Below are 26,036 nucleotides of genomic sequence, written 5' to 3' on the forward strand. Positions count from 1 at the left end.
ATCCAGACAAGCTTTTCTTCCTTTCTATACTTCCCTATGTTAAAAGCATCCCGGAGTGCAATAAGCTTGAGTAGCAAGTTGAGTGCTTGAAACTTTTCCAATGATATGGTATTAATAATAATAACAACAACAATAATAATAATATGAACAACAGGAACAACTACTACAACAACAGCAGCAGCAGCAACAACAACAATAATAATGAAGAATTGATTATTAATAAGGTCTGTTATAATAAGTTTTTTGTAAATAATCTGTAATTTGTTGTAAATATGTTGTAATTTTGTGAATATCTTTATTAAATTTTTATGATTTGTTAATAAAACCTTTTTCAACGTCTCCTAACTTAAAACCTAATCAAGTGTACTGAATTGATTATATTTGCTGAGTAAAATAATATGGGGAGAGGGTGTGGTCAAAACAAAAAATTATTTATTCGTGCTAATGTTTCGGCCTGAGTTTCAGGTCTTCATCAGGGAGCTTTCAGCAGAGATTCTGGCTTAGCTCAGTTAATCTCTGCCGAAACCTTCTCCACTTATTAATCTACACCTCTTTATAAAAATAATATATTTGATGTACTCGTACAAGATCAAGGGGGTAAATGTATTATAGAAAGCATTCAGTTGATTAACTTGTACAAGATCAGTTTTTATTATTATTTCTGAATATAACTGTAATAAATATTCTTTTAATGTTCATAATTTCACTCTTCTGCTCTAATTTTGTTAAATTAATTCTTAGTTCATATTTATTTTATTGTAAGTAAATAATGGAAAATTGTGTTCTCAATTACAAATTATTGGTTCTGTTCATTTTAAATAAAATTGAAACCTATAAATTACTCAATTTAGTTCTGATTTTTTTTATAAAAACCTTTGTTTTCAAGGTCATAATTAGTTTAATAATGTATTTCATATTTCAAACCACCAATGACTGTGGGTATTGCTCAGATTACATGTTGTTTTCTTGATAAAACTTCAAGAAATTTGCCTGCATTAAAAATGAATAAAATGTCAGTACCTACCCGTTCCATTGATACTTAAAATCTTTTTTATGAGTACTATAGAGATTTACCTTTTGGCCTCAAGCTACGCTGCTCGGGATGCTGAGCGGATGATCAATGCTCCCACACCACAACCTGGCAGTCCAATGATGCAGCAATCTTCTCCACCTACCGCCAGCTGGAATGGGTTCTAGCCGCACTAAAGGTAACAAAGCGTCAGGCAGTGATGGTATCCCTTACGCTCTGATGAAGATGCTACCAAGGAAGGATAAGGCGTTCCTCCTAAACATCTACGATACTTCCCCACAGCCTGGAAGCAAGCAATAGTGGTGCCACTTTTTAAGCTGGGGACCTAACAGACCATTATCGTCCGATCAGCCTCCTCCCACACATTAGCAAAATCTTTGAGAGGCAGCTCCACCACCATCTCATGAACCATTGCATAGCTGGAGAAGTCATACCACCGGAACAAACGGGTTTTCGACATGGTGTCTCATGGGATCATCACCATCTCGCAAATCTCCAGGCGTTCACCATCGACCAGATGAGGAGAAATCGAGCAACGGCCCTCATTTCCCTAGACTGCAGCTAGGCATTCGATAGTGTCTCAAATCCGCTCCTACTCCATAGGCTAGAGAAATACCAGTTTCCTGCCACTCTCTGCCGACAGCTTAGAAACTACCTTACTGGTAGAACGTTCGTAGTACGAGTTGGTAAAAACCTCTCACCTTCAGCCCCCACCAACTGTGGAGTACCTCAGGGCTCAGTAATGAGACCGCTGCTCTTTGTAATCTTCACGGTATCGATTGTGTCCCTGGGACATAAGGAAGCAGTGGTGGCAGGCTACGCTGATGACATAGAGGTCTACGCCTCTAGCGCCAGGCCTAAACGGGCTCTCGCCCTTGCCCAGGAAGCCTCTGCCACCATAGTAGACGTTCTGAAGAAAGATGGCTTAAGGGTGAACCCTACTAAGACTGACGCTATAGTCATGTCATTCCAGAAAGGGAAAAAGAGCTGCCTGCCCCAGAGATTTGTAGTGGACGAACAGGGCCGAAAAATCTCCAATTCCATCCTATAACTTGGCGTGACGCTAGACCGTCATCTTACTTTCTCCCATCACGCCAAGGAGCGACTCAAGATAGCCCGTCTCAAATCCTATAGGCTGCACCACCTGCTCACATCTCCTCAACTCTCGCTATGCCTTAAACTGCAGATTTATAAATCCATTATAAGACCTACATTGCTCCACGGCCCCCCTCTTATGAGATACCTCTACAAAACTACAATAACTCGACTACAGGGCTTCCAGGGATCTGTCCTCCGTAAGATCGTCCGGGGAACCACGCTCCAGAAGGCCAAAAACAGAGTTATACGTGAAGAGCTCCAACTCCCCACTGTGCCGGAGTATATAGGCCGACGGCACATTAAATTCTTGGATGGGTTGAAGGCCTGCTACAACCCACTTTTCAGAGAGATCGCCCCTCCACCAAGACCTGGGAGGTGGCAGAGCACGGTTCCCTTAGTCGACGTCCTCGACGAGGGAAGGCTTTAGACTCTTCAAGGCTGAGGTCTAAATGTTCACCATTCCACCAGCGAAACAGCCCCTCCCCATTCCAATTATCCACTAGCGTAAGACAACCAAGTTACAACCTTCATTGGACCCCCTCACCTAACCTTATAATGCCAAAAGGCAATCCAAGGTATCCTTCACACCCAGCTATACATATAGCATACCTCCTATATGTACCTACCAAATACCCACTAAAATCTTTACAGGAGGGTACGAAAAAAAACCCTCTTTTGAATTCCAAACCAAACTTTGATTGTAAGATTAGATTTTCCTAAGTACTATTTTAGGGGTTACAGGAGTAATAAGTAGTGAGGAAAGCTCTTTTCTTTTAATGATGAAAAGTAGAATAATTCACTTCTGCATCTCCAAGCTTCACTTAACTCCTGATAATTTTTTAAAAGCTGATAAACCCAACATCTATGGATACTAGCTAACATATACAAGAAACGTAAGAAGGCTTATAAGTTTGTGCCAATTTTCGTCAAATAGGCTGTGTAGTCTTATAGAATCGATAGTCAAAACTTTTATAAATGTAAGCTAATTTAAAACTACGAAATCGCTAGAAGATTGTTAAGAAACGTGTATACCGGAATTACTTTAATTCAGTCGTGTTGGTACTTTGTTTCATTAAATCATTTTATAGCTTAAAATTTACACAGTTTATCATTTCCGTACTTACCGTTTATTATGTATCTTCTTACCGTGAAGAAGTTGATGAGTTAATGAGACAATGAGTTATCAACTTCTTCACGTCTGGTACGATTATATGTTAAGTAAGATTATAATAAAAGAAAAACAATAAAATATACAAGGTGTTTTGTTTTTTTTACTAGCGCTTAAACCTGTCTACTCTGCCTACTTACTAGGGATTTAACTCTCCTCTCCAGTAAATTCCTAGAGATTAATAAATCATGGTTTATCGAGTCCTTCCAACACCTGTGAATTTTCTTTAATCATTCCGCAGTAATTTCATATTTTACCTGTCAGACTATTACCGTCTTCAGAAATAAATTTTAGGTTACAGTAACTGAAGAAATAGATTCAGATAGCTATTCACTGATGTCAATTTTTCGTTTTCATCATTAATATTTTTTAAACAATGCGTCACAATTAAATGACTAATTGGTTATTGAAAAAGTAGGGTTTTATGTGTTTCTCGGATGACCTAGCGATTTTTTAAATATTTTGTTGTAAATTAATATTATTTACCTATACATTGCAAATTTTAAATAGTAATAATAATACCAATATAAAAAAAAATAAAAGGAAATTGAAAATAATATTTTTACATTTTAGTTTAAATAGAATAGTTTATAAAAGAGTAAAATTTAAATTAATATTTTATAATAAAACAGTGAAATTACCTGATTATAAAGAATTCTTGCATAATTTAGGGTAAGTTGGATCAATTAATCTTTTTGAAATAATATTGTTTAAAGAAATATATTCATTAATAATTTGTATTCCTTTTTTTTCCAACCCCAATTCAAAACAAATTTTGGCATAAAATTCTATTGGAATTTAAGTAGAAGTAAAAAAAAATTTGTTTTGATAAATGCTCCGATTAATCTTGAAATTAATATTTTATTGGTGGGATTTACCAGTAAAAAAGATATGACGTTTTACCTAAAATATTTTATAGTAATGATAATTCTTTAAATTGATAGGTAATTCAATAATGTTTTAAATTTATTGGTAACATAGTATATAATTAATATTTTAAAAAATGTAATAATTTAAAATTAATGTGATTTACTTGAGAATTGTTGAGGGTTAGTCTACCTTGTTCTAAGCCACGGGGTGCACGTGGGGAAACCACATTAATATTTGTCGGAAAAATGGTTGAAACATATTTCTTATTTCATCATAAATACAGATGTAGTAAACAAATATGATTAAAAATAATGTTCATGGTTTCCGTAGGATGCTAATATTATAACATGCATTTCATAGGTCTTTGGCAGTTATAAGTCTAATTAATATCGATATTAAAATAATTATATAATATGAAATCAAAGTTTAAATAAAGATTTTTTTTAAAGGAAAAATCTTCATTACTTTTTACTTATTTATTTAATTACAGGGCTACGTTTATATATATTGTTTGTAAATATACAGAGTGCGATATAGTTATGAATTGTAAATTTGACCGTGAATGACAATGGTTGGTAAGATCTGATTTTTATAATTTAATTGTTGATTGTACCAGATGACGGACATATGTACTAATAAACATCGCTCAATAATTAAATAAAGAATTATATGGAATGAGGATGTTTTAAAAAAAAAATAAATAAAGCAAAATTTTGAACCCTTAAGCCCAAATCAAAAAGCTGCCCGAAGAACATATCAGTTGACTGAATGCCAGATCAGCTGTAAAATGTATGAATATAGATGTACGGTTTCCGTCAATAAATAACGCTTTAAGTTGTAATTATGCGTCTTGTTTCTCGTCTCAAATTCCTTCTTGTTTTTAAGTTTTTACCTCCCAATGGTGCCGAAACTCGGGAACCTTAAATAGTATAAATACGTAATACCGTGATCCTTTTTTTTTTCTTTCTCTGTATTATTTTTTCTCTTCTTTCAACATCCTACATTACTGCTAACGGAATAGTAAGGCCGGCGGTTTTGACGCTACCATCTAATCCTTGAGTGGCTCCAGTGGTAGAAGCACAGCAGGAATTGGAAATCCCACCGCTGCCGAACATGACACTGGCGTTGGCGCATGGAAATAGATAAGGATTCGCACAGCGACGGCGAAGGACTTTAGGAAGGCCATTTCAGATGTACGCAAGTTCACAGGAGAGACTAATGAACTAAATCACTTTATATAAGTAGGAAAACGCCTAGTTGCATGGAGAGAGGCGAAGGTAGACGAAAGCCTGCTGGATAGAGAAGATATATTTGTCCCACAATGGTAAACCTAGAAGGGAGCAGAGATGGCCTTAAACCCCAGTCCCCAATAACAGCAGAAGCCTTACAACAGATTTTTTTTGTTGGTTTAATGGTAGCTTTATTGCAAAAAAAGAAATATATACGTGACTGAAGCTTGAATAGTTTTAAAAATGCCTTAAAAAATTGGGGGCATAAATAAATAATGAATTGTAGATTAAATAAATGAAGATTATAGAGAGAGTGAGAATAAGAGGGATTGGTTAATTAAAACTGTCTTTAGAACCGAATTCCTCACAAATTATTTTCATATAAAACATGAGAGTTGAGCATATAAATAAAGTGAAAGGATAAGAATAAGCAAGGTATAGAAATAAAAAGGACATATGAACATATATATGACATATATACATAAACATTTAAACTAAATAATTATTGCTCATACCAACAAACATTATCTCTGTTATTCTTTCTATTTCCTTTCTGCACGGGTAATTACCTTGAGGCGATAGTCTAATCAAGGAAGAGAAGGGTTACTTATATTAGTCATTATAAAAAGTTAAAATTTCTGTTGTTTTTTTTTGGGGGGGGGTGAGGGAGAATTAAAAAATAAATCAGTTCCAGACCCCTAACGTTCTAGGTAGGACTAGATTTACTTCAGAGTTCAATTTAACGATTAAGTTATCTGACATTCACTTCAAACACATTTTTTAGTGTAAAGAATAATCAAAATAAAATGAAGTAAAAGAAGTAGAATCTATCATGAACCACAAGACTTATGTTGGAATATGGAATTAAAAAAAAAAAAAAGAAGAAGAAGATTTCAATTAACTGTTTCCAAAAGAAATTAATCATTTTTTTAGTCATACAATCAAATTTAAGACTTATTTTGTTCAATAACCTAATTACCTGTCTTGCCCATTTATCTTGTGTTAGCATTCAGTGCTTAAAGCATTACAATACTGGAATTTACTCTCAATGTATGGATGGTTTCACCACTTTAATTGAAGCCAATAGATAGATCAAATTTAAATTAGAAATCAGTAAAGATTTTTAAACATAATAACATATTTTGCTACAAATTATTCAAACATTAACTTATTACCTTATCTACACTTTATTCTTTATCAAAGGTAAAAATAAAAACATCAAGTGATGAATGTACAATTTTAAATGACTCTGAAATTGTATATTTTAATGCTATATCTTCACAATACAAAACTTGTTTACAAAATAATCTTCATACAGTAATTTAATACATACCATTATAAAATATTTATATTAATTACATTCAAAAGTATTTTAATAATTTATACAGAAAAAATAATTCGATAAGGAAATTAATACTGTAATAGAATCTGAACAATAAACAAAACTCCATAACAAAAATCACTGAACAATAAGGAAACTATACATGAATATTTACGCATTAAATCCTGATTACGATGGGGTAGCAATGCCTACTTAGTTGAGAATCATGACAATAATGCATTTGGTTAGCGCAGTAATGTAACTTAGCAACAAAATAAATTCAAACATATAAATAATAACTCATTTTGTTTATGTTTAGCAAATACAATACAATTATTCATAACATGTAAGCTTATGTTTCAAAACATTCATTAACAAATACGCTTTACCTAATTATTAAGAATTAATCCCTCCATTGTAAACAAAACAAAACTTTCTATAGAAGGTATCATGAATGAAATTCAAATAAATAAAATTTTTAAGGTAAATTGCCTTATTTTTTTTTTCAAATTAAATAATATAAGATGTAAGGAAACATTTCAAATCAAATAAATAAGTATATTGTTAGGACTAGAATAAAATCATAAATATCACAGCACATTTTATGAAGATCCTAAATGGAACAAAAATAAAACAATGTAAACTAATAAAAAATATTCATAGTAATCTTAATTCTAGTAACTGGTAACAAGGAAACATAAATCATCAAGTAAGAAAATGCTACGGATAGTATGATACATAAATTTTCAGTTATGAGAATAATTGAATCACTAAAGTGAAATGAATTTTGTAATATTATTCACAATTTAATTTCCATTGCTTTGATATTATAAAAAAGGAAGTATCTGATAAATAAAATATAAACCTACTGGTTCTAAATGGAAAGCAACTTAACTAATTTTTTTAAGTATTAATTCACACTGATATAAGTAGCTTTCGCTTTACCAACATAAAAATTAAATAACATATAGAACATTTTAAAAAGTGAAAAATATAATAGCATGATTTTGACAATTTATATTGTCATTGAACTCTACAAAATATCTGAGAGTAATCAGGTGAACAGTGATTCACTTTTACATCAACAATAAAATCATAATAATAATAAACTCTTTTTGTACCAATAAAAGTTTATGCATTGTAAATTTATTTATATTTTATAAATAAGTTTAAAAAAAAAAATATATTTATACAAGGCATGGTTATATTTTACGATGATGATACTTAAATTATACATACAGCCTGATCCTGTATAAAGTAACCCAATTTTGCTGACCATGGAAAATAAAAAGATAAACCTTGAATTCACTTTTTATAACCTCTGTAAGACCTTTGGTAAAAAATTAATAATCATATATTTATATAATAGTAATTTTAATCACTAAAACTATAATGCCCATTTGAGTTTTCAAATTTAACATACAATACTGGCCATCATACATTTGTAGAATTATAGTTTAAGATAAAACATCAGAAGCAATTATAAATTCAAATAAAAATAGCAGATTCTTAACAATAATCCATTTTAAGACTAATTTGATGTTTAAATTACTATTGGTAACCGTTCAATAATCTAAATAATTAACTCCCCCCCCCCCAAAAAAAAAATGAAGGTAAATAATAATTATTCTGCAACATGAAATTAAGATACTTAATAACATTTAGATTACTTAATGAGTAGACAGTATTATATAAAAATATATACTAACAAATAAAACTGTTTAAACTGAAAGTATAAGTTTAAACAAAATAAAAATAATGAAAGATAAATAATTATCAATATTCTCCAAACTCAAGCCACCTTAAAGCTCTATCAATTTAGAGCTTATAAGTCAAATCCATGAATATATCTTAGGATTAAGAAAAATATAAGATCATTTTAGTACATGACTAGCAGTTTCAACCAGTATTTATGGTGTATAAATAACATGAAAATAACATAAAATTCAAAATTAATATTTTTCTTAATTGTGATTAAATGACTTTTCAGATCAAAATGACTTAGAAAACATTCATGCACCAACAAAACTTCAAAATGATATATATATTTTCTTTCATTGCCTAAAAAAAAACAATTCTCATCAAAACATACGGTCAATTCTCTATACACAACAGGATTAATTCTCAATTATATAGCCAATATCAATCCACAGTAGATTGCTCAGAACTTTTAAATATGAATACAAAAACAAAATGAAAACTAATTTAAAAATTCTCTATTCAGTAAACCACACTCTGTTTTGCACTACATAAATGATTCCAATATTTAACATTATTTCTGTCGATCAACAAAGTTCAAAGTATAAGGCCAAAACAAGAAGTGGAAGGAATCAATCCACCTTTAAACAGAGCTTTTTTTAATACAATGTTTCAAATGCTCCATTTTCTTCCATAATGAATATGAAAGCAGAGTCCTAAATTTGGTCAATATAATTAATAATCAGCTATTATGATCCTAAAAATGGCCTTGATGAATTACAGCTTGATAGTAGTGATATTAGAACCTTAAATAAGAACAAAAATCAATAAAGCATTACTAAACATAGAGTAAGCGATATTCTGCAAAGCAATGTTCCAAAGTATGTTTCACTTCTTAGGACCACATATGCAAAATATACAAATTTATAGCATAAATAAATTAAATATTTTACAATTTCTCTATACTATTAATTATAAACATATTGTCTTCCAGATTTTAACCTAGGTTTAGCTGTTCCAATGCGATCATTGCTGTAAGACAGGTACACCTTAGAAAGATCCGGAACACTTATCTGTAAAAGATATTATTTTAAACTTTAATTTTTCATACCTCAGGTGATTTCATTTCTAATTTATTTGATCTTTTTGTGTGATAATGTTATAGGTTAATAACCTGTGAGAGTACAGGTAGCCTCAAGCGAGTTGATGATTTCTGTAATGCAAAGTTTTATAACTGGTCAGAAATCAATGTAGATTCAATTAATGGCTACAAATAGGCTCTTAACGACATGAATTCTTAAAAACTTTTGGAACATCTAATGATACACTATTCTATACATGTTTTTTGTACCTACTTTGGCCAACAGAAGAATGAAATAAAAAAAAACTGAAATAATAAATAAAGTTATACCAATTACATACAATTAATATTAACTAATATTGTCATATATTTATTAATATTAACAAATTTATTTTGTTTATATCAAAATAATGATATGACAATTATTATTATGTTATTATTCAACTTTTTTTTTACATTTAAAACAAATTGGAATTATTACATAATGTACTGAGAAAGTATAAGACGGCTCCTGTTGTATATAAATATATAGTAATAACAATAAATCCAAATTTAGGTCTCAATAGAAAAGTTCTCATACATAATAGTGGGTGTGCTATGTCGAAAAATTGGCATGCTATGAGGTCGATTGCCAATTGTTACATAATTTATAAAAATAAGCAGTATCTCCTGCGAGGCATATATGAAAATAAAAAAAATTCTTTATTTTTCATTTAACAAGTGTGTAAATTCATAAACTAGAATAAAAATGATATTCTATCAAAATTTAAAAATTACTGTTGTTTTTAGCAAAATGATAATACATCAAAAATAAACTAAAATTAATCAATAGTGAATGTAACAGTATTCATCATTTAACAACTATTTTATTAGGATTAAAGGCAATTTTAATCACTATTAAAATTCAGAAATACAACATTTAAAATATATTTATAATTGTTTAATTAAAACAATTCTCAAATGAATTGTTTGATTGTTTGTCTTCATCTTTCTTTATTCATGAACAATATGCCAAATAGTCATCACAGGAAATAAATTTCATAAAAATGTTATCGATTTCTCTAAAAACGGTGATATTTTTTGACTCCAGCTTAGCTAATTTTTTTATAAACAACAAATCCACATAAAAACAGAACGTTTTTGTAATGTCTAAGTCCTACAAAAAAATATTTTTGAATCAAACAAATTAGTTATTTTCACAAACATTAGAGACATTTTAAGTTGAAAAGGTGATGACTTACTTCAGTATTTGCAACAAATGAATCCACCACATCAGATTTCTTCATGTTGTTACCAGTATATGCAACACACTTCAACTCCCATTCACCAATATCTTCATTCCAATGGGCATGCTTTTCTATAAGCTCCTAAAAATTGTATTTAAAAAATTACTGGTAGATGTATATTCTTTAAATAGTTATATCGTAGACCCTTGTAATAATAAACTCAAAGAGACTAGAAATTCAGCAGTCATTATAAAAACTATGAGAAAGCTTTATCTATGTTTGTACAACAATCATGTAAACAGCAACGACAAACTGTGAAATGAGCTTAAGTGTCTTAGATCTGTCAGGTTACTTAAGTTATCACATGAGGACCTCAAAATTAAGATTGGTATCAACCTCGAAAGGAAACTTTGGACAATGGTGGGGACTAGCCTACTGTCAAGCAGTCATCGTTTCAAACGATTGCTACACATAAATTCAGTAACCATAGCTACAGCACTAGCCCATTCAGTTATTCCACTCTCAAATAAACTAATTAGTAAAAAATAAGGACATATATAACAAGGGAAATTAAAACTTTTTGTTTACTAACATACTAACAATAACACAAATATGTTACCCGATAGCTGTCAGGAATAAATAGCTTCTCGATAGTTTCCTGTAGAGCTAACTCTTTAGTAAGTTGCCTGACATTGTCAAGGAGCCCCTCCATTTCTCTTTGGTTTTCCTGCCTCAGATCCTTAAGTTCATCTTTCGCCGCGACTAATAACGCTGATACTTTTTTAATTTTCTTCGTTAGGCCAATAGCCTCCTCTTGCAAAGATGAATATTTTTCTTCTATATCGATTCTCTCAGCCTAAAGGAATTATGAAATAATGAAAGTAAGTGTGGTATAATAATATATTAATAAAACAAAAATTCATATTGCATGTGAAATGAAAGACATAGATAAATATTACTAACTGTACAAAACTTTATCACTCTTTCTATAGTCTTTTGGATCTACTTAATAGTTCAATAAATAGATACATTCAACCTTGAAATAATTAGAGTAAAAGACTTTTCTTTTTTATATTGCTTTATATAGTAAGAGTTATACAGATAGATAAAAGCCCTAGGAATAACTTTCAGTGAGAAAAAAAAAAACATTCGCAGAAAAACAACAAAATATTCTCTTTCATTTATTTATTTCTCAATTTCGACTGATGAGGCGTTCATTTATGAAATCCATGAATTCAGTTCAACCCAGATTTTCAGTTGGTAGATGCACTATGCAATGCATCAGCTGTAGCAAGAACTAAGGTGGTACAACTTCTGTAAGTTTAATAGGAATGAGACCCATTTCCATCCCGTCAGGTTACTACCAAGTCAGCACTACATTTGGTAGAATATGTGAAATGAATGTTCTTCTGTTGTGACAGTTGCGGTTGACTAATCTTAGAGCTTGGTGACATCTTAACAAACAAATGTTATCTGAGCCCACTGATTCATTGATGTATGTTCATTACTCTGTACAGTGCTATTTTTTTTATCCCCTCTGATTTATGAAATTGGTTGTAGTAAATTTGTAAAATAAAATTCAAGTAAATTTCTTCAAGATTGGATGCTTCACAATGAGGGTGCTTTGTTTATTTTTCGATGGCCACATGGACCTGAGGTGGTACCAAAATAACTAAAAGCATGAATAAACAGAATGTACCCTAGATCATATTGATATGATGAGGTTAAGAAGTAATATAATGCTTGTCATTCCTTACTGGTTTGAGGAGGTATAAGTTTTAACCTGAATTGAATAGCCTGGGCAGGATTATAAACACTTCAATATCTTCATATACTATAATACAATCAAAAGAGGCTAATTTTGACGCAGCTGTACAGAGCAACAAGCCATTTTTGAACTTTTAATAGGTATCACAACATATCCCATCATTTAGGTATCTAATAAGCAAGATAATTACTTCCAACTCGTATTGCTTCTTGACATAACTGACATATCCCATGCAGACAGAACCATTTAATTTATCGCTTTATGAAGGAACACCTAATAGATAACAATCAACTTACTTTCCATAAAAAATAACTGAATATCTTGCCCTTTTGTAGCCCTTCTTTGCTAAACAAAGACAGAGAAGGAGAAAATTCTTAGTCTAATTTCAATGCAGATTTTCTGAAACACTGCCATTAGATCAAAAGCTGTCGCGAATTCAGAACCAATATTCATTTTGTTGAAAACACCTATATTATGTTAGTTAATAATTCTTTTTATATTTATCTTTATCCTCTTTATTTTATTTAAATTGTTCTTCTATACCTCCACATTTACATTTTTGTTCCATTCTTATATCACTGTTTTTACTCCCACATTGATTCTACCTTCTTTGTATCTTTTTATTGTAGCTCCAATGAAGACAAACAGCACAGGAAACATAGATCTTCTTATAATACTATTTTTTTCCACCTTCTTGACTGCAGATCTGACCATCTTCTTCTCTATCTTTAATGTTTCCAAAAATAATAATGAAATGTTTTTACATAGTAACACAACTATTTTCTGAAAATTTGGTCAAAGCATAGGTTGATTTGTTAAGAATAAATAAAAAAGAAGAAAGTTAGTCATATCAACAGCTCAAAGTAAGACATACTTCTCTTTCAGCAAGTTGGTTTCGTAGTTCATTTTCAAGCTTGACTCTTTCTTCTAATTCTTTTGCAGAGGCTTCCAACAGATGTTCTTGGACTTCAGCTTTTTCAAGTAAATTTTCACCACCAACTAAGATTTTCTTTTCCAAACTTTCAAGTTTTTCCTTCAAAGCAAGTGTCTCATACCTGAAATATAAACAGGATAATTAATGATTTATTTTAACTTGAAAAAAAAAAAAGAAGCTTTATACAATGATTAGTTCTTTAAAAGAGTTTTCGGTATTAAAAGGGTTTTTATTTAAGGGTTAAGGTGTGATTATGGATTGCTAAAAATAATTTTATATAGTAGTTTGAAACATCAACAAGAATTTGTATCTCTTTACAATTAACATTTCACTTTTAATTACTTCTAATCAACACAAGATTCATTATCAGCAGTTAGCTTATACGAGTTCATCCACATTACAAATTACAAGGATTCATTACTTAAGTCTCCTAAGAAATTTTTCAGAAGGAGTTAGATATAAAATGTGTCCATGTCATGGTCAGATTTATAATTATAAAAAATAATTTCATATTTCATGGCCCCATTTTTGGGAAAATCAAACTGGCCACAAAGTAAGTCCAAGGAATTAAGTTTATTTCGAAAATACGAATTCAATCAGTAAAGTTATAAATGTAAACAATAAACAATTTACAGAACTTAAAAAAGAATAAGAGTAAAACCCTACTTATCCATCCCAGGACCAAGATATGACTGATACCAGGAAAGCAGATTAATCAATATTTAGTCAATATATATTAGGTAAGAATCAAACTTAGTATACAGGTCATATGTATTATAATATATGAAAAAGTTTAATTCATTAAACCAACTTAATATAGTATTAAATAAAAATTCCTTAAGATAGATGATTTAATTCAAGTGTAAGAATGCTCGATAAGTTTTTAATTATAGATACAAAGTAAATTATTTTGAGTAGTTATACTGAACTTAGTGATTTCTCAGTACTTTATTTATTTCCTTTATATAACCGGTTAATCTATACAGCTGGTTAAATGGGATTCTACTGTAATTAATAAATGTCATACTTTGTTTTTTCCAGTTCCAAGTCTTTTATCTCTTTTAGTTTGTAGGTTTCACAATCAACAGATGGCTCTATATTCCTCTCATCACCCTTCTCAATACCCATATCGATGACTTTATCTATTTCTTTATTTTCAAGTTCCTTGTCTTTATTATTTATTTCTTCTTCATCTTCTGTTGTCTCTTCTTCAGGTTCTGAAACTGAAAAAAAATTATAATGACAATATTCTTTTTTTTTCAATTAAAGTGTTAATAATAAGTTACATTAAATATGGCTGAAGTTGAGTTATGATAAAGAAATAAAAAGTAAAATCATATCATTAGGTGATGTGGCAAATATTTTTTGTGTGCTTATAATCAAGTTGTGATATCAATCAAATTAAAAAACAAAAAAGGCTCTAAGCCTATGAGCTACCTTTTAGAGTTTGTTCAGCAAGTTGCCTCTTGAGATCCTGTATCTGCAATTGAAAGTGTCTCAGAAGAGCATCCTTTGGATTCTCATTGATTCTGGCTCTGTTGCAAATACTCTTTGCCCTGCTGGCATACCTCAAAGTACTAATGGTCTCTTCATAATTGTAAGATGCAGGTCCAATGGTAGCACACTGATAATGAGAACAAAATAGTAAAAACTATTACACTACATCTTTCATTAGATGGTTAAAAAAATAAATTAATACATTTTAATTAAAATTTGACAAACTGTATAAATTCTTATCAAACAAATAACTGAGAAGCCTCCTTTCAAAAGAACACATATCGCAAAGTTTTTCAATGATGTAAAAAAACAAATAAGATTATTAGTGAAATAATTATCCATGTTTTTTGGATATACTGTTAAACAAAGAAGGTAACAAAACTAACATGCTAAGAATTCACAATTTTTTCCATTTAAAACTGTTATTCTATTCCAATATGTTCTGTATTTCTTAATATCTTTAGTCAGTTTTTGGAAATCTCTGTTCATACCACACGACGGCATCATACTTAACTCGACAGTTTTAAAGGTTCAAGGGCATTACCTGACATACCATTACCTGAAGTAGAAAGGAACAATTTTTGTAGCTTCTTTTAAACGTTTACCAACTGCAGCAGTTTTTGACAGTCATTTAAAGTTTTTTTGAATCACGAGAACAAGTCCAACCAATATTTTCTGAGATCAATCAGATTAACATTATGGTCACTTTATTTTTGATCTTATTGTTACCAATAGATCAACCATTATTACAATCTCCCATAGATTCGTCCATTACTTTTAATAAGAAGCTAACAATACACGTCATTGAAACTTCATGCACTACTTGAAAACAGAACGTTAACAAGTAGAAAAACAATTCAGAAAGATTAAATAGGAGATTATGTGATAATAACAGGACCAAAAAGGGAGATGTGCATGCTTTCTAAGCTCATCATTAAGAGAACTAGATGATGTATTGCTATCATTTCTGCAATTTAGGAAATAGTATTTTATTTTATACAAAAAAGATTTCATATAAAATAAAAATAATAGATAGCATTTTGGATGAGTGCCCTTTTGAAAAAAAAATCAGTCACATTTGATATTTTATTTAACCGGAATATATTTAACAACATTGTAGAGAATGAATTTGTTCCCTTTTCATACAAACACTTAACGTGAGCCTTTCATGTAAAAGAGATTGGTTCAGTGTAGTAGGAAAAAGAGGGTTTTATTCAGTTCATCCTTAAAAAGTGAAAAACACTTTTTTTATTTTATAGATATATGCCATTTTAAAAGTAAGCTCCTCGATTATTCAATAGCTTGTAACAAATATTACCATCACTGTTTTGGAATTTCCACCCAGAGAATCTTGAAGAATACGAGTTAACTTAGAGTTCCTGTAAGGAATATGAGTACATTTGCCATCGACAAGGGCTGAGATAACATTGCCTAAAGTGGAAAGGGACAAGTTTATCTTTGTAGCTTCTTTTAAACGATTACCAACTGCAGCAGTTTTTGACTGTCGTTCAGAGCCCTAAAAAATAAAACAAATGATATTAAGTACATAAGATAAAAATAAAGTTTTTGATTTAACAATAACTGACTTTGGCAAATGTATGTTTCAACAATTACTAATCATTTTTAAAAAACTGATAAGATTGTATTTAACAAAGGTATAATAACCACTTGCTATACACATAGATGTCATCTAAAACAAACCCTTACCAGAATTAATTACAAAGTTTTATTTCTTCTAGTTTTATTTATTCATAAACATTAAAATAGTGACCTTTATAATAGTCAGATCCTCTATTGTAGAATATAAAAGTAATAAATGATTTATTTAAATATTAATTCTTTAAAATGAAAAATTAAATTAAATTTTGAATAAAAGATAACAGAGTAATAGTAGTTTTTAAGTATTTTTGGTGTGAAGGATTTATAATTTAGGATATTAAAACTAAAACTATGTTTTTTGAGATATGAAAAATACATTTTTTTTCAGCTAAGAATACAATTGTTTAACGATATATAACAAAGATGTGTACATGTGTGCTTAATATTGGGAGAGATTGAGCAAGCTCGACTATCTGAAACTTTGCAGTCTTTCTAAACTGCTGACTCTATTTCTCCTTTAGCTAATTGCCAAATTCTCTAATAGTTCATATTTATCTATTTTTTATTACAACTAACAATGAGAGATGGTTAATTGTTTCAAATGAACAAAATTAAAGGTACATAAGAGGACTTTTTTTTTTAATTCGGTATTTAAGCTCGGTCAGACATCTTCAATAAAGATGACACCTATCTGATATTAAAGATCATTTGATTTTACATAGATATAGTTACTTAGTTTAACTAAAATCGTTTAAGCTGGTTTTGATAAAATCAATATAATGTGGAAAATCGATTCTATAAAGAGGCACTTCCAGCCAGTCAGTTTTAAAGAAAACGTTTCAGCAACATCCTAAGCATATAACCACCATAAATATACAATTTCAGTTAATTATTAGTTTTTTTGTTGAGCTACTTGACTTCAAATACAGACCATTTTACGAGACTTGGTAATTTGGTCTTAGGGAATCTTAAAATGTGTATTTCTGATGAAAACTTGAATTTAAAATTTTTAATTACTGCAATACTTTCTCTTACGAGATATTCCACTTAATATACAGCGATGTGAAAGTAAAAAAAGATTAATAATATCCTTCCACACCTACTTACCAATTTCTTTGATGATTTATTTGATATAATCTTTTTCCTATTAAAAAGTGTTAAATTTTTTAATTAAATGAATCATGACACATATGTCAATTCTGAAATGAATGATTTAAATGTATTGATGATATGATCAACTATTGAAGAAGTTTGTTTCTTTGCATTAATTCTCGCCAACTTTTATAAAAAGTGGACTTAGTCTAAATCTCTTAGACTATGGAATCAGTAAGTTATTACCAATTGGGACCTGAAGAAACGTCGGAAACATAAAAGTTTTTCAAATAAATGAGTGTAAAGCTTATGAAATGCCATTTCAGGACCACCAATTTGCTATATGAAAAAGAGAAAGATAACAATTAAGTTGTGCAATAAAACTAAAAAGATATTTTAGATGTTATTACACTTGATAAAAATTATTTTATCATAGTTGTCCCTAGATTTAGTATAAGGAGAAGTTAGTGAAGGGCATGCTCAGTGAAGAGAATTACTAATATTAACACTTATTTTTTATTGTGTGCCAAGATTTTGGACTAAATTGTAGGTCTCTGTCAGGAAGACTGAGCAGAAGATTCTAACGTAAATAGAATATTTTATTCAGTCAATGAAGGCAAACAATTTAGGCTGAAACATTGGCACATGATAAAAAATCATTTTTACGAATTAGTGTTCTGTTCATTGACAGCAGTCTCCAACTTCTGGAAATAAATTCTTAATAAATTAATACTATAACTGTCGTATTTACATCTAAGCGATATTTTTAATATAAAAAACAGTTATACCCAATTTCACCGATGTATCAGGAATGTTCAAAAGCTATTAATTAAATTTAAATGATTAATTTTTGTTGTTTAGTAAGAAAATAACTTCAAAAACTTTATTGATAGCATTTTTGGGATCTTTATTTTATTTTTAATCCCATCGATCATAAAAAAAGTTGGATGAAACATGGTCATGTAAAAGAGCACCAATAGGTTTTTGGGTAGTGTACAGTTAAAATAAAAACTAAAACACTTATTCTTCTGAAACAAATCAAATATTATTGTAGTATTTCAAAATAAAATTTACAAATATGATGTAATATTTCACTAAATAAGAGCTAATTACAATAACTCTTATTTTTGGGTGGGAAAAGGTCAGGGGGGTTTGGGAGAGCTGTATCTTGAAAAGTAATATTCATGCAAAGCTCATTTTGGTTTAAAATTGAATCAAATTTTAAAAATAGACTATGCTATTCCTTCAGGCACATAGTTTTTGAATTATTTAGAAACAACTGAAAAAATTCCATCATTTTGCCTAAAATCCATTTCTATTAAAGGAAACTTTATCTGGTGAACCATTTTTCTTATTTGAAAAAAAAATTGAATGGATGGATTCAAAATTTTACATCTGTAACCCAGACAGAAAATTTGTGTTGACTGGTGTAATCAACACTCCTAATATTTTAGTAGTTAATCAGCTTATCACTTAGAGCTGGGTTGCATAGTAATAGTCTATGACCTACGATGTTAAAGTTAAGGAAATCTACTGTTTTCTGATTTTCCCCAAACTGTTAATATTCAAATGACCACCAATGTACCTTTCAACTTTTCTTAGAGAACAAACGAAAAACAAAAATGAATATGAGAAGGAAAGCTCAAAGTTTAAAGTTTGTCTTAAAAAATAGATTTAAGGGTCTGCAGATTGAATAAGACTTAATCTATTTTATAAATGTCTTGAATGATAATTTTCAAAAAGTTGCTCCTTCTTGGACAAAAGTTTTGGTTTTTTTTCATTTGTTGTCCATTTTGACCATAAACATGAAGCACCCATTTTTGGATAAATATTATAATATAAAATTGTCTACAGTTTGAGACCAAACAGGTCTCTGTGGACCCAATTGTGTTTGAGATACAGATTCTCAAGTGTTGGAAAATATAAAATTAGCCAATAATGGCTTTTATTGCTTAAAAATCCTTAATCGTCAAAACGTCAGTAAAATCCAAAATTTTTCAACCATGACTTCAACAAATGGTTAGTTGAAATTATTCATACTCAAGCACTGGCGAGTAGTAAGCATGAATTTTCCTTCCTTTCTCTGGTGAATTTAGAAGAAAACAAACCAAGCCAATCTTTTTCTCAAAAAATTGAACTGAACTTCTATAAGGGCGAAAAATACTTTATAGAAATTAAACCAATAGACCAATAAAGGGTATATTATAAATATTTGCCACAAAGAAAAGATTAGCTGCAAAGGATATCATTTATCTTAAATGAAAAAACAATTTTTTTTTTTCAAATCGAAGTAGGAAAAACCTTGAAGAATAATCACAAGTAGATTTTCAAAGAAAACATTGGATTGGAAAAGGAGATCAGGACAACAGAGAAGAACAGCAGAGGTACAAGACAAGAATAATCGATTCAGCTTATATCATAGCAACATTATACTAAAACATATATAGAAAACTAAGCAATACACACTTCTTTGTTTTTCGCTGTTTTGCTTAAAAATAAAAAACAAATAAAAGAATGATAAAACTGTCATCTTTATATTGAAAATTATGAGATTGCTCATTACTTGTATACTACTAAAATATTCAGACATTCGGAATAATCATTTTTCGAATTTTCATAACCAATTAAAAAAAAAATTATTATTTAATAAACACTCACTGCTAAATCAACGAGATGTAAGCGGCCCATTTTTACCCTTTGTTGATTATCATCACCAGTAACACTTGTTTCAACAGTGATAGTAAAAATGGCATGAGAGCGAGAACTCTCAATATTCATAGCTGTCGCACCCACAACTCCTGAAATACGAAGTAAAATAAAATAATTGTATCAGAATATTATTTAATGTAGAGATGAAAAGTATAAATAAATAAAAATTTCTCACACAAGAAACTTAACTGTTTTTATTTCCAATGGTCATGATTCGGTCCATGTCATCGGCATTATTGACTACGTAAGTAGTAAGATTCTTTATAAATACTCCAACATCTGGCCTTTCTTTCACTTCCAGTTTTACAGTTGATGAAGTATTTAATAAATCTCGCACTTCTTCATTATATATTTCGTAGTAAGAAACTCTGACAAGAAATCTAAAAATTAAAAAAAAAAAATCGTAAAAAATCTATACAATTTTTAGGTCAAATAATATCAGTCCAATATAACCTTTTTTGAACACTATTTACACCATTTGAATAGAACATGTCTTCTAATGCCTCTTTGATGTCAACATATGTTCGAACATGAGAAAATCCCAAATTCATCCCAACTTTCCACAATATAATAGCAGCCTACCATCTTGGGGTATTAAATACCATTCATTCATGTAAAATCAGCACTAACCAATGTTGAATCACATCCTAAATGACCAATATAAATAACCAATCTTCATCTTAAGATACACCGAAAAGTCACAAAATATGAGAGATATAAACTAATTTTATATCTCAAAATAAACAATTCTACATAATTTTTAGAAAAAATACACATTCTCATAGTTTTGATCAACTGTTAATAAACTTTGTTGAACTAAATTATTTTTATTTAATACAACTGTTTCTGGTAATTAATAAAATCATAAAATAGTTTAAAATTAAAACATAAAATATTGATTTTTATTTTTCACATTTTTTTGAATTTTTAACAATAAAAAAATTAGTTAAAATTATAAAAAACAACATTAAACCCATTATGTTACTGTAATATAATAAAATTGAATATAGATACCTAAATCTAAACAGCAATATGTGAAAACAGTGATAAATTTGCAAACATGAAAATATGAAAAAAATTTAATGGCTACAGGTAATGATAAATAAGGTATTAAAAGTATAATTATAGATGAGGAAAGAAGGATGTTTAAAAGCAGTAGTTCCCGACTCATAGAAGATTGTGGAATACAATCCAGATATTAAAACATTCACCAAGAATGTTGGTATTGTTTAACAAAACATTACATAAATCCAAGATTCACATGAATATTATACAATAAAATTTAACAAGCCTTGGTCATTAAAATCATGCTAAAATTAGAAGCTATCATGAATAGCTAAAATAGACCATCATGCTATCAATTTTAACATTTCAAATCAATGATTATCATCATTAATTTAAAATCTTTTGATCAATATCAATTTAATGAATAATATTATTTTATTTGTTACATTATTATTTCTACTAATAAAAATTCTAGTAGTTATAAATCAATCATTAATTTCAAAGAGCAAAATATTATATAATAGAATTTTAAGTTAAATAATAGAGTAAATAGATCTTTTACTCTGTTATTTAACTTAAAATCCAATTATATAATTACTCTAAAAACAAATCCCCCCCACAAAACAAAACAAACCCATCTCTTATCAATATTATTTATTGAGTAAAAGTTGTAATGGACTCAAACTTGGGACCTTGATTGAACCTCACTATACACTGAGCTAGAACTAAGCACATCCTCACTTTAATTTACCAACAATACTCAGATCAGAGTGAGGCATGTGAATCCATTTGGCACACCTTTTACTCATCTCAACAGAATAGGATAAATATATAGTCATTCAGAATGAATGCTCAAATGTATACAAGGAAAATAAAATTGTAGAAATAAAAACTTACTTTGTTTCTTCGCTAGATTTAGCAATCTGACCAAAAAGATGAGCAAATGAATTCGGTATAACACCACGCAGTTCTGGTTCAGTGTTAACTCCTTCCATTGTAAAAGTCTTCCCCGTTCCTGTTTGTCCATAAGCAAATATCGTTCCATTATAGCCTTGAAGAACTTTTTCCACAATTGGTCGGGCAGTCTCGTTATAAACATCCATCTGTAATCAAAGATCAAATGATTTAATATTTACTAAATTTATAAATACAATTTATGACCAGTTTATATTAATTAATGAATACTGAAAAAGATAACAAATAAGAAGCCACAAGTTTAAATCTATCAAAAATACAATGAAGACAAGTAAATAATAACCTGTTTTGAGTCAATGTCAAACACAATATCATAAGTAAATATTTTTGGCAAATCCTCTCGCCCTCCATTAGGATTTTTGACACTAATACTGCCATTTATCCTATTCACAGTAACAACTGATTTGTAGCCAGATTCAATTTCTTTTTTATTCATAGGCCGCACACGTACCACCACTCTAACATTTTCAATCTCCTCATCAGGAATAAAACTCTAAAAAAAAACCATTAATATTAAATAATATCACTAAATTAAATAAAACTGATACTTAAATGCCTACAGAAAAATATTTAACTAACCTTCAACAACTGATCTGGTTCCTGAAACCAACAAAACCATTAGTCATCAAATTTATCAGAAAAAATCACAATAATTTCTATGAAAAAAAATATAAAATAAAATGACAATAAAAGATCATTGATTAAGATAGTTACTAGACTAGTTCACAAAAGTTGTATTGATAACTAATGGTTTCAGGTATGAAGTACAACACCCAATGTTGGCTGCTTCTTCCATCTCAATCAGCAGTAAACAGAATCACATAAAGATATGTTGTATCAAAAAACTGAGTAGTTACCTTTAGCAATAAAAAGTAAATAAATGAGGAGAACAAGAAAATGAGAATGTAAAGAGTTAACATCCTTTAAATGCCAAAGAAATAAAAAGTTAAATAGAAATAATTTTTTTTAGTCCTAAAAGTAACAACTTTTATTTTTTCTGTTATTTTTTACAAGTATTCACTCTAAGAACGATACTAGAGAAATGTAAAAAACATGGGACTGTCACTCAACATCTCTTTGTGGACTTTAAATCCGCCTAGGACAGTGCAACCTGTCCAGAACTTTACCAGGCCCTAGAAGAAATGAATGATTAAAAAAAAAATCCCATACGATTGGTAAAGATGACTATGACTGGTTTAAAATGTGTTGTTCACACCCGTCATGACATCAGACTCCTTCGACACTAATTGTGGCGTGAGACAAGACGATGCTCTTGCATGTCTCCTTTTTAATTTTGCAGGGGAGAAGGCTGTTCGTAAGTCAGATATTCAACTCCATGCCACTATATTTAACACAGTTCAGTTACTAGAGTAAACTGACAATTTCAACATTATTTCCAGATCGGAATGAAGCCTGAGTCATTCCTTGCTCTGGAGAATGCTGCAAGAAAACTGGCCCTTGTAGTTCATGAGAACAAGACAGGACGGCCTGGCAGAAGCTACAAGAGGTTGCCCAGGCTTGGTAACAGGCTGTCTCACCAATGTGGAAAAGTGCAAGATTCCATTGAGCCAAGATACACTAGGGCAGTTGTTCCCAAAGCAGGTGCCGTAAGCAAAAGACAGAGTAAACAAATTTAATTTTTTGCAATTTTGAAGTAGAATCCACTTAAAAAAACAAGACATCATCATCATCTTGACTAAGGTACGTTCTTTTTTTGTCTTTTGTTCTTCAGTTTAATATATCCATTTTTTAATGGTACTATCAGGAGAGTATATTTTACAAAAAGGAAAAAAGTAAATTGTGATCCTAGGTAAAACAGTCCCCAATATGTATTTTTAAATAATGTTGATTTAAATGATTTTGTTCAAAAGTTCAATAATTAATTTAATAACGGTCGTAGGATACATTTTCTAGTAAACGAGGAATTCTTATTCTTTATTGGTTATTATAGTTCTTCTGTTGTGGGTTCATTCCTATCAGCGTAAGCAAATCATTATTTTGCAAAACAAACCTAGATATTCTCACTCAAGTAAGGAATGGATGGCAATCTCTAAACAGCCATTGGGTTCTTTCTGTCATGTTTCTCTACATACCTGAACAAAACAGTCAGCGTCCACGGTAAAGAAAAAAAATTTCAAACAATAGAAATATTGCACAATCATCAATACCTTCATAGATGGACATTCTATTTTATAACAAAATTTGATCAGATTATATATTCAAAGTTTACATAATTAACTCTCCAACTAAATGTATGTTCACAAAGTGACAACAGTGACCATATATAAAATAATGGAGTAGTTAGGAATGACAAAAAAATAGTTTTGTATTCGTTCTATGGTCAATAAACTCATCAAAACAAGTTATTGTAACTCTTATATTTTGGTGGTTGGGTTCTAAAAGGGCCCAATGTCAAGTTTTTCAAATGTGTTTTTATATCAAAAGTTATAACCTAAATTAACCTTTGAAATGCAACCGTAGTAGCGTGGTAAGGTAAAAAAAAAAAGTGCAGTACATGTAATACTTCTTTTTAATGTTTCAGGCCTTCTCCAAGGCTAAGCAAAACAATATATAACCATAAAAGTATAAGGGCTTTAATATTAAAAACATATAATGTATAAAAAACTGTTTTTATGGTGCAAAAGCTTTTAACCTTTAATGGCTTTATATTAGTCCCTATGATGGCGTACAACTTATACTGCACCGTCAGCACAAATCAAAAGGAGTAGAAGTATTAAATCAACAATGTTTTCTTTCTTAACCACACTCCCATTCAACTAATTCTTTAATAAAACTATGGTTTTATTAGTAAGAACAACCTACTGGAAATATCTCTTCAAACGTGACAATTGAAATTTTCAGGTCAAATCAAGTTATAACAGAAGTTGTAAGCAAAAAAAATAAATAAATAAAAAACATTTCATAACAAATATAGTGAAAAAATTCACCACAAAAATTAGGATAAAGTTCATAAATAAAATTATGAAGAAATTTCTCAACTTAAATGATGATAACTTCGTAACTAAAATTAAAAGAATAGGGAAACTTTAGATAAGCCTTAATATTGAAAATAAACATGAAATCAATAAATTGAAACAAGTTTATTAGCAGAAAAAAAATTAACAACAGAAAAACTTAAAACACTTACTTTAAGTTCTGTTTCAGTCCCCTAAAACAAAAAGAAACATAACTATATTTAAGCAAGAATAAATTTAACATTACAATATGGGGAGCAAGTAAACAAAATACCTCCATTTCACAAGATGTATTCAATGCACGACAATATTCAAACAATTGTAATGTAAAAGCAGATTAGATACAGTTTATAAATATTTTTAAAACAAGAACTTAGGTAAACAAATATTTCCAAAAAAAAACTTAATAAGCAAACTAGTTTAATAAATAATGTAACAATGAAAACTGAATCAAAAAAATTTAAATCAAGCAGATACTACGCTATGTTGGACCTCCATAAGCAAAATTTTTTATAAAACTTGACATAGAAACCCCAAAGACAGCAATGAAAGTTTACAAACAACTTCCCAAATGTGGAAGGTTTGCTTTTACAAGTCAAAGAGATATAAAAAAAATTATATTTTGCAACATATAGTCGATTAAAGAACTATTTCATATTTTATAACATTTATTATCACCTTAATTGGAGTAAATGCATTGAAAATCATAAGCCCTTAAATAAATTTAATGCTTTAATTTATTTGAAAATTTCATGCCCCGA

At 29.7% G+C, this 26,036-nt stretch overlaps 2 protein-coding genes across 7 annotated transcripts in view; one reads left to right on the forward strand and one right to left on the reverse strand.

The window, feature by feature from the left end:
• Positions 1–8,783: 8,783 nt before the first annotated feature.
• Positions 8,784–25,844, reverse strand: LOC106679825 (kinesin-like protein 64D). 6 transcript variants are annotated; one of them, XM_014419179.3, is made up of 15 exons: positions 25,550–25,842; positions 25,449–25,469; positions 22,880–22,900; positions 22,584–22,793; positions 22,223–22,428; positions 20,510–20,700; positions 20,270–20,409; positions 17,858–17,950; positions 16,239–16,436; positions 14,861–15,047; positions 14,451–14,646; positions 13,364–13,544; positions 11,341–11,577; positions 10,737–10,862; positions 8,784–9,487 (listed from the first exon to the last, which is right to left on the reverse strand). In XM_014419179.3, exons 1-15 carry the CDS (start codon positions 25,553–25,555, stop codon positions 9,383–9,385), a joined length of 2,118 nt encoding a protein of 705 aa, XP_014274665.1. In that variant the 5' UTR covers positions 25,556–25,842; the 3' UTR covers positions 8,784–9,382. The 6 variants fall into 6 exon arrangements, with proteins under 6 accessions (XP_014274665.1, XP_066908565.1, XP_014274667.1 ...); XM_067052464.1 differs by lacking the exon at positions 8,784–9,487 and adding an exon at positions 10,446–10,651 and having other exon boundaries at positions 14,451–14,640; positions 25,550–25,844; XM_014419177.3 differs by lacking the exon at positions 8,784–9,487 and adding an exon at positions 10,448–10,651.
• The window catches only part of sra (RRM_RCAN_like domain containing protein Sra), a 35,344-nt gene continuing 30,560 nt past the window's right edge, over positions 21,253–26,036 (forward strand). The window contains exons 1-4 of the mRNA XM_067052465.1: positions 21,253–21,412; positions 23,058–23,205; positions 23,315–23,615; positions 23,701–24,001. The gene's annotated coding sequence lies outside the window, so the exon portion shown is untranslated. The remainder of the gene's footprint in view (positions 21,413–23,057; positions 23,206–23,314; positions 23,616–23,700; positions 24,002–26,036) is intronic.

This window comes from Halyomorpha halys, unplaced genomic scaffold (assembly GCF_000696795.3).
Source record: "Halyomorpha halys isolate HHAL.00 unplaced genomic scaffold, Hhal_1.1 Scaffold223.1, whole genome shotgun sequence".
Classification (NCBI taxonomy): Eukaryota; Metazoa; Arthropoda; class Insecta; order Hemiptera; family Pentatomidae; genus Halyomorpha; species Halyomorpha halys.